General features: G+C 43.1%; 1 protein-coding gene across 1 annotated transcript in view; it reads right to left on the bottom strand.

Moving 5' to 3' along the window:
• Positions 1 to 3,025: 3,025 nt before the first annotated feature.
• Mib1 (MIB E3 ubiquitin protein ligase 1) overlaps positions 3,026 to 10,221 on the bottom strand; it is a 100,001-nt gene continuing 92,805 nt past the window's right edge. Inside the window, exons 20-21 of the mRNA XM_051163085.1 lie at positions 7,789 to 7,889; positions 3,026 to 3,350 (exon numbers count right to left, since the gene is read on the bottom strand). Coding sequence (XP_051019042.1) covers positions 3,210 to 3,350; positions 7,789 to 7,889 — 242 coding nt within the window. The 3' untranslated portion in view covers positions 3,026 to 3,209. The remainder of the gene's footprint in view (positions 3,351 to 7,788; positions 7,890 to 10,221) is intronic.

Below are 10,221 nucleotides of genomic sequence, written 5' to 3'. Positions count from 1 at the left end.
CTATTTGTTGCAGCCCAATGTCCTAAACCAACTCTGTTCTACTTGGCACTGTCCTAGTTCACAAGTTTAACTCTTCCTAGTCCAAAACATGTCCAGAATTCAAAATAAGCAAAGAACATCTATGAGGCAACACATGATTACCCAAGATGCTCTTATGTGTAAAAATGACCCAGCAAGGTTTGAATTTTGAACTAGACAAATCTTAAGCAGCATGCATTTTCAACATTTTAAAGTAAAATGTTCTTTCAGGCTAAAATCACCAAAAATATAAATTTAAGAAGTTATTTCCAGTTAGTTTTACATTTCAGTAGACTTCTGGTTAATCTGCCATTATTAAATTACAAATACTTTAAGCATAATTCAGGCAACAAAACTAAATACTTGCCTAGTATAATATTCCTACACTAATATAAAATTATCTTGTCTTGAAAACCTTGCTCCCAGTAAAATTATGCATGTATACAGCCCAGGTAAGAATGTTAAACTGTGTGAACAAGGGCCATTGTGCTAGCACCGTCTGGCAAATTGTATATATTTAGAGTGAGAAAGCTGACAGTCTTAATTGAATAAAGGAGAAGATGTGGTAGGGCAAGGGGTGCAGAAAGGGAATCCAAATATTGTTCCCCACAGCTCTCCTGAGACAGCAGCAAGGGATGCTAACAGTGTCTCAGGATCTTGTCCTTCTGTCCAACTGCAGCACACACAGAGAGTGTACCAAGATGCTGACCTCCCCATCAGTCCCTAAAGTCCAATACTTTAAAAAATGAATGCATGTCATGTAAAAATAATTCTAAGGGAATTAAGACTTCTTCCGAGGCACAGGAAACAGAGTTTGGGTAACAAGAAGGAAATATACCCAAGGGGCCAAGTACTGTGATGAGACTAAGAGGTAGCAGTTTCAGAGAGTGGGGAGGAGTCACTGGCATGAGTCAGTTCTTGGTCTGTCTCCTGTAAACCTAAAACAAATTAACAATAACTTTAGGTTCCTGAAGACTGAATAGAAGACTATCTTGTATCCATAGCATAAACCCCAGGTCTCCAGCACTGCAGACTTTACAGCTTCCCTCACAGACAGTCTCCTAAAAGAATGTGCTCTGCCATGGAGGAGACATGCTGGAGCTCGTCAGCTCAGGAGACAGAGAACAGTGATGTGAGTGAGATGCAGCTGTTGCCCACGGGTTCTTGCATCCACAGACTGCAGCAGCCATCCCTCCTTGCCTGATGGCGAGGATAAAGAGTTGGGCAGCCTATGGCAAGGAAGAAAAGATCCTCACTTTGGCTATTTCCAAGGCTGTAAGAAGACAGCCTGTCTCTTTTATGTAAACATCATGTCATCAGATGTATTTTTTTAACTTCAAATTGTATTTAGAAAATAGCCTCATTGGTTCCTTACTACATAGCTAGAGTCAGAACATAACATTCCTAATTTGAAACTGATAAAGACTACTCCATCCAAAATGATTACCAGCTGTTCGATGTGGTGGGGTCCTCATCCTATAATCCCACAATTTGAAAGGCAGAGGCAGGAAGATCATGAGGTTGGGACCAGCCTGAGCTACACAGTAAGTTCCTGGCCAGCTTAGAATACATAGCGAGACTCTTTCTCAAAAACACAAAAGAGAAATATAGCAGTTACTCAGCTAACCGCGGATATGGAACTGCTGAGTCTGCAATGCAGCCAGCACAGCTCACTATGACGCCTGGCAAAGGTGGTGGCAAGTAAACCACCAGCAACAGAGTGTAGCCAGGCTAGACCCTGCTCTCCCACATTTAGTTGCTACAGCAGAAAAACAGAAACAAGCTGGACAGATTTAAATGGGGGGAATTATTCCTAAAGAACACTATACTTAAGTTTATACACAGTACATAGTAGACACTATTGTAAACAGCTATTTCTTATAGTCGAGCAGTGAGGAATCTCCAAACACTTATGCGTATATTTACGCTAGATACAAAGATTACTCATTTAAAGAAGATAAAATGCTTAGGCGTCTAGCCAAGTCAACATGTTATCACATGCTTTCCCATAAATGCCCCACACCCCCTTCTAAGTAACTACCTGACACTAAGCTATGTAGTATATCTGAGTCAATGGGGGCAGTTTAAAGAGTATTCATCTGTAGGTATGAAGAAAAACTATGTTCTTTATAGTAGAAACTACTATCTGAGAGAGAATGGAAGTAAGGCTTCTGATGAAGGTAGAATCTGTAACACTGTCAGAATTAACAGACGTACAGAGAAGATTGCTGCCTCTAACTGTGCATCACCCAGCTGAGCAGACCTCAGAGGCACAGACAGGATGGTGTGCATGCACTGATGAGACCAAGCCCAGGTCAGCTGTCACTGCACACAACGGAAATGACTTTTCACACATGTACAAATGGCTGGTCCAGCAGTGACAAGTTAACACAAGGAGTGCCGCAGTAGCGGTCAGGTAGGAGGTGCGCCTGCACCTTTCTGTGCTAGCCTTCAGTTCTTACTACAATTTTGCTTTTTCTTTTCACATCTACTGTTGATTTTGAAATTAGTCATTTATTTAAGTTTTCCTTTTAAGTCTAGAAAATAAGGTAATAAATCCATTATTCTCTTAGCCCATACTTCCACTTACCTAAAAATTCATAAACAATCATTTGGATAACTGCTAGTTATCTTGAAATACAAACTTTCCTTCAGTACTGACGTAGCCATGTGGCATCTCCACTACTTTTATCATTTAACACATGTGACACAGTCTGACTTGCCGCACTCACCTTAGGTATGACTTTTTGGAACAGCTATGTCAGTTCACTATGTGAAATCATGACAATCGTGAAATCATGACAGAATATTGACTTTTTAAGTCAAGTTCTAAGGTTTAACATATGTATAAATTAAAAAAGAAAAATGCAATAAAAACATGTGAAAGGAGGTCCTTAAAGAATTTTCCTCCTCAAAGCCAAAAGCAAATTTTCTATGAATTGCCATGGATTTGATTTAAGAGGGAAACACACACACACACACACACACACACGCGCGCGCGCGCGCAATCTCAAACACTGTATGATGTTTTCGTTGTGATGGTGGTACATCTATAGTCTAATTCCATTCTAAGAAGGAAATTATGAAATTACAGATTAGCCCATTAGATTAAACTTCCCATTAGCTTTAGAACTTACTAAGACCTCATGATCACATACTTTAGAACTAACAAAACACTCTGTGTTTCTTAATCAGTACAAAAGAATCCTCCGTTCAATTGCCTTGCGACAAATTGGGCATTCACTCATTCGGTCTCCACAGAGCTGGCATGTCCCGTGGCCACAGAGGAAAATCATGTTCTTCAGACGATCCAGACACACAGGGCACATTGTCTGAAATGTAAGGAGACAATGAGTAAATGTGAGCCATTAAGTATAACATGACAACTTTTTCATGTCATTAGTTTTCTCTTCTGGTTTTGAACAAATAAGCTATTGCTTTTCAGAAATAAAAATTTCAGGTTTTGTTTGTTTTTTGAGACAGGGTTTCTCTATGTAATAACTAGGGCTGTCCTGAACTTGCTTTGTCGACCAGGCTGGCCTCAAACTCACAGAGAATCGCCTGCCTTTGCTTCCCAAGTGCTGGGATTAAAGGTGTGTGCTGCTTTTTGTTTTTTGAGGGGGGATTTGAGACTAGGTGTTGTTATGGAGCCTTGGCTGGTGAACTCACTATGTCGACCAGGCTGCTTTCAGACCCAGAACAGATCTACCTGCCTCTGCCTCCCAAATACTGGAATTAAAAGTGTGTGCTACCACAGTCAAAAATATGGTTTTTTGGCTTTTTTGGTTTTTCGAGACAGGGTTTCTCTGTGTAGCCTTGGTGGCCCTGGACTCACTTTGTAGACCAGGCTGGCCTCGAACTCACAGCGATCCACCTGCCTCTGTCTCCCAAGTGCTGGGATTAAAGGCGTGCGCCACCACGCCCGGCTAAAAATATGTTAGTTATTTAAAAATTAGTTGTTCAAAAATTGTTCTATCAAAGCATCACTCCTACAAAACAGATATTAGTTATTCTTTCAAAATAGTATAAAAGTGATACATAAAACAGACATTACGAAGATCAGGAGACGCCTCAGAGGTTAAGTGCTCTTACTGCTCTTGCACAGGGCCTGAGTTTGGCTCGCAGCGCGCACACACTGGCTCACAGTTCCAGGGATCTGACCTCCACTGCCTTCTACATTTATGAGATGCACATAAACTCTTGCTCACAAATAAACATAACATAAATGAGAACACATCCTGAAAGTAACTATTATATAAGTAAATAATGCTAACTACAAAAGGAGATTGGTCAACGGATAAAAGCAGGCCTGCTGCACCTGAAGCCGACTTGCCACCTCCAGGTGCCCAGGTGTCTTTGTGTGGCACTGAAGTGGGGTGCAGTGGAGGAGGCCGCTGAAGGCCCTTGCTAGGCACTATGCTGGGCACAACACACCCAGTCCTCCTAGTAGTCACTTCCAGGCTAAGCCTGGTTCAGAACACCTTCAGGACACGTCAGCTGGCAGCGTGTGGCCCCGAGGTCTCACTGCACTACTCTGCTAATACGACTGAGGAAAACATTAGTTATGTGCTTTTGGCTACTCTAGTAAGAAGTCATGATTTTTTCATAAAACATACTTTACAAAACCCCATTTTACGGAAATGTAACACTTATTATGAGTTCTTTCTCCTTGCTAACATAGAAAGAAAATGAGCAGGGATGCCTGGATTACTACATGAGGCCTCAAGGCTATGGCAATGCAGCTAGTAACTTTGATGATACTAAGGCCACCATAAAAGACAAACAAAACTGCTACAATTATCCATCTTGAAATTTCAAAAAAAGCAAGATTGAGGGGGGGGGGTGTCACATTTTTAGATTTCTAGAAAGTCAGCCCCTTCATTTAGTGGCACTAACACAGCTTCATTCCACTAAAACTTTCAAGAACTCTGGGCCCCTAGGCTAGGGATGCAGCTCAGAGGTGGAGAACTTGCCCAGCATTTATGAGGCTGTAGCCTCTAGCCTCCATTCAGAGGGGGTGGGGGAGAAATCCTGTGTAATTAATAACTTGTATTTCTAAAAGGAAACACATTTGTGTTATTCTTTCTTTTCGCTTTGTTTTTCCAGACAGGGTTTCTCTGTGTGGCTCTGGCTGTCCTGGAACTCACTTAGTAAACCAGGCTGGCCCCTAACTCATGAAGATCTTTCTGTGTCTCATGGGAAAAAAACTGAAACACAGAGAGCTTCAAATTTTTTAAATCGTCTTATTTATTTAAAAAAAAAAAAGATTTATTTATGTATACAAGTGCTTTATCTGCATGCATGCACAACAGAAAAGGGCATTCAATAGTGAGCTGCCATGTAGGTGCCAAGAATTGAACTCAAGACCTCTAGAAACGAGGTCTTAACCTCTGAGCATCTCTCCAGGCCCAAAGCTGCTTTACTTTATGTTAGAATGAGTCAAAATGTTCCCACCTACATTAATAACCTTACATAAATATGAATGCAGGAAATGAAAAGGCTTCCCATAGCAAAAGCAGCTGTCAACAAGGAGACGATCTACAGTCTGTCATGGTGGCACATATGCTCCCAGCACTCTGGAAGCAGAGGCAGGAGGATCACTACAAGTCTGAGACCAGCCTGCAATACAATACCTGATGACGACCTTTGGCTTCCACGTAGATATACACATAACATGCACAGTCATAAACATATATACCTCATAACTAAAATAAAAAGAGGAGACAACTTCTATCAACTACATATTACACAGGAGATAAAACTCCAAAAAGTAAACAATTATCCAACCAACAAATGGATAAAAAATCAAATAGATAATTCTCAAAAGAAAAAAATACATGGCCAAGAAATATCTTAGAAAGTATTCAACATCAGGAAAATTAAAACTACTTTCATCGGCCGGGCGTGGTGGCGCACGCCTTTAATCCCAGCACTCGGGAGGCAGAGGCAGGCGGATCGTTGTGAGTTCGAGGCCAGCCTGGTCTACAAAGTGAGTCCAGGACAGCCAAGGGTACACAGAGAGACCCTGTCTCGAAAAACAAAACAAAACAAAACAAAACAAAACCAAAAAAAAACTACTTTCATCTCACTCAAGTCAGAACAGTTGCCAAAAAACAAAACAAAACCGTACTAGCAAGCATGTAGACAAAGAGAAATCCTATACATTGGTGGGGCACATGCTGATGCCACTGTTTACAGAAATTAGTATGAGGATTCTTTAAAAACAAACAAACAAACACCAACTAAAGCCAGAACTACTGTAGGATCTAGCTGTCCCACGCCTTGGACTCAGTATAGCACAGGTAACTACACCCACATTCATTGCTGCACTGCACACAGTACATGAACAGCCTAGGTGGCCATCAACAGACTGTGGTACATAGAGATGGAATTCCACCATGAAGAAGAATGACATGATGACACTGATAGGAAAGTGGAAGGAGCTGGAAACCCTGTTACAACATGAAGCGAGTCAGCCTCAAAAAGCCAAATATTTCTCATATGCATAATCTAGACGTAACTTTTTACAAGTGCATGTATATATCCATATTGATTAGATGTGAAGCAAAATGAGGAGTACGAGAGGGATATACGAAGGCAGGGGTCTAAGAACGCAATGGAACACAGGAGACAGAGAAGCAGTAAGAAAGCCTAAGCGGGGGTAGGGGATAGGGGACACCCAACAAGAGGAAGGAAGGCTGATCATGTAAGTATGGGGAGGGTGACAAATAAGAACAAAGAATAATATGTATTTATAGAAATGCCATAATGAAACCCACAATGTATACGCTGGGCAAGTGAGGACAGAGTTGAGACCCCCAGAACCCATGTAAAATCCAGGTCAGCACACCGATCCACTTGTAACCCCAGTGCACAGAAGGCAATCAAGGGATGCCTGGAGCAAACTGTAGCCACCCTAGCCACACAGTGAGCTCCAGGTTCAGGAGGGCAGCTGCCTCAACAAGGAAGGCAGAGAGCTATCAAGGAAAACACTTGTCAACCACACGCCTCTACATAATGTGCATACACATGCTCATGCACTTGCATACCTATGTGTACCTGCAAACATGCAAACATGTACAGATACCACACACTCAAACATATGCAAAAGGAAAGAGGGGAGACAAATGAGGAAAAAAAACCCTTTAAATCATTTATCTTTACTTAGTCACTATACAGCAATTATTGCTAAATCCTAATCTATAGGAAAAACCAGCTCCACAAAAAGTGTTTTCTCTCTTCAGATATGTGAACAAAGGCCTAGCATATACACGCATTGAGTTTTAAACTAGTTCTCACATGGTCATGAGTCATCTTGGGCAGTGGGTCTCATAACCCCTACATATACCTACATACTTTTATGTTCTATTAGAGAATATATACATAGAAATGTACACAAGACACAGAAGTCTACAACCTGACCAGACTTCCCTTTGCTTTTCCCTAGCAGAGAAGACGACTGCTCAGACTGTAACACTGATTTCCAGCAGGTCTGTGTCCTACACAGCACCCTGCTTGGGTCTGTCACAGGAACAGCTTTCCTGTATAGTCTCAGGAGCAGCATCTCTGTCTGCCCCCACTGACACCAACAGCCTCTCTGCACTCCTCACACAGCAGGCTGGAGCGGCACCTCGCTGAGGTTCTTAGGGTTTAGTGGCACTGGTGACTTGCTTTCACAAACTGTGACTCCTGGAGACTAGGCCATTACAGCAGCAGGCGCACATTCAGTGGCACAGTAAGTGGCACTGGGTGGAGGGATGCAATCATTACCTGCTCCTTAATGTCCTGCAGCTGCTGCTGCAGCTTCTGCACATCCGCGTTGACATTGGTGTTGTCCTTGTCCTTCTGCAGCACCGGGATATTCCCACTTGCTAGAACAGAATTCAAGAAAAGTCTTTTTAGTTATTACTGTTTTGACATAACTGTGGGGCTGAAGATTCTTGGTGGTGGGAATGCCTGCATCCACGTGCAAGGCGCTGAGCTCTGTAGGCTCCTCAACGCAGGAAAGGGGTGAAGGAGGCCGATGCTATCCACACTGAGACAGAAGATACAGTGGTGACACCCACATAATACCCATTTATAATCTTCAAGAGGAAGCAGATTTGGGGGGCTACAGAGAGTGCTCAGGAGCTAACAGCACACAATGTTGCTATAGAGAACCAGAATTTAGGTCTCAGCACCCATACTGAATGGCTCACAACCACTTGTAACTCTAGCTCCAGTGAGATGCAATGCCTCTGGCCTTCGTGGGCACCTACACATGCACAGACACACACACATACATATTTTTAAAATAAAAAAGGTGGTGGTGGGGAAAGAGGTCTGTAGCAAAAGAGAACTTCTAAGCTTTGCAAGGGGCTACTTGTTCCTCTGGCAAGCTCACAAGCATGTATGCTCCTTTTCTCTGCTCATGGGCCACTAGAACCACTGCAAAGTAGATACTGCAAGAGTCTCTTAGATGACTTAAAAAAGAAAATGTATCCTCCTTCCCTTCCTTTTCTTCTTTCTTTCTAGACAGGGTTCACACTGCCCAGCCTAGCCTTGAACTCACTATGTAGCCAAGGCTGGCCATGAATTCCTGATCCTTCTACTTCCACCTCCCAAGTAAGGTTCAGATTACAGGCAACCCTGTACAGCAGCCCACCATACTTGGACAACAATAGTGATGATGCTGATTCATATAAGGTCTTACTATGTAGCTCTGGCTGGCATGGAACTCATTATGATGCTACTGCTGCTGCTGCTGCTGCTGCTGCTGCTTATGATGATGATGATTCAGACTAGGTCTTACTATGTAGTGCTGGCTGTCCTGGAATTCACCATATGGAGTATGCTGGACTTAAAACTCAGAGATCTGCTGGCCTCTGCCTCTCAGGAGCTAGGATTAAAAGCATGTGCCAGAGCAGATGCAGAGACCCACAGCCAAACATTAGGTAGAGCTCAGGGAACCCCATGCAAGAGGGAGAAGAAGAACTGCAGAAGGCAGAGGGACTAGGACACCGTGAGAACACTCATAGAATCAACTAAGCAGGGCTCATAGGGGCTCACAGCGCCTGAAGTAGCCAAAGCTGCGGCCTCTGCATGTACGTGGCAGTTGTGTAGCGGGGTGTTCTTGTAGGACTCCTAGCAGTCCAAGTGGGGTAGATCTCTGGCTCTTGGGACTATTCTTGGGACCCTTTTTCTCCTACTGGCTTCTGCCATGTTTGGAGGATATCCCGGGAAGGCTGCTATTAATCTTCTGAAGGGAAATGGAGGAGTGGATGAGGGAGAGGGGATTACAGGACCCTCTTTTCTTTATGCCAAGAGTTCCTTATCGCTAAGGATCTGATCTGAAAGTTCAGAAGGCTGTGTTAAGAGCTCTCGGATTTTACCTTCCCTGCTCTGTCCAAACTTGGCCTTTTATTCCAGCTAATACCTGTGCCTGGGAATTTTATCCTTCTCTACTTGTGAAAAAGACAAGAGCTTTGGGCAGTGGTATATGTAGCAATGCTCTTCCTCATCTGTACAAAACATGCTTATAAAACCAAGAATCAAGGACACCATTCTCCACCTTTACGTAAGCTCCAGGCACTGAACCTGGGTGTCAGGCTTACACAGGAAGCTCTTTATCTGCTGAGCCAGCTCACTGACTGCTGTGGTTTGAAAAGAAACGGCCCCACAGGCCTACAGATTTGAATGCCTGGTCATCAGGGAATGTTCTACTTGACAGGATGAGGAGGTGTGGCCTTATTGGAGGAAGTGTGTCACTGGGTAGGCTCTGAGCTTCCAAACGCCCAAGCCAATTCCAGAGACTCTTCCTGCTGCGCATGGATCCATTTCCAGAACTGTCAACTACGTGTCTAGCACATGTGTACCTCCATGCAGCATGCCGATGACAATGACCCTGTGCGCAGGTCAGCGCCTGCCAGCATGAGCAGTGACTTTCACTCTCGTCTTTCTACTTGTCTGTGCTACAATTCAGCTTCCTTTACTCTGTCCCTAATAATTCTATTCTGTGCAACATACACCACTTACATGATTTTGGAAGCCTGCTATATGAAGGGACCAACTTAATTAACATTTGTAAACTGAAAAAGAAATTAAGTTGGAATTAGTGCCCCATTTCCAGATACACTAAGTTGGGCTGGTACACAGATTATTGGTAGAGTATATACCTAATTAATCTGACTCCCAGAAAGAGACACACATACACAGCCATTAAAT

Source organism: Acomys russatus, chromosome 20 (assembly GCF_903995435.1).
Source record: "Acomys russatus chromosome 20, mAcoRus1.1, whole genome shotgun sequence".
Taxonomy (NCBI): domain Eukaryota; kingdom Metazoa; phylum Chordata; class Mammalia; order Rodentia; family Muridae; genus Acomys; species Acomys russatus.
This window is presented reverse-complemented; position numbering and strand designations above follow the sequence as displayed.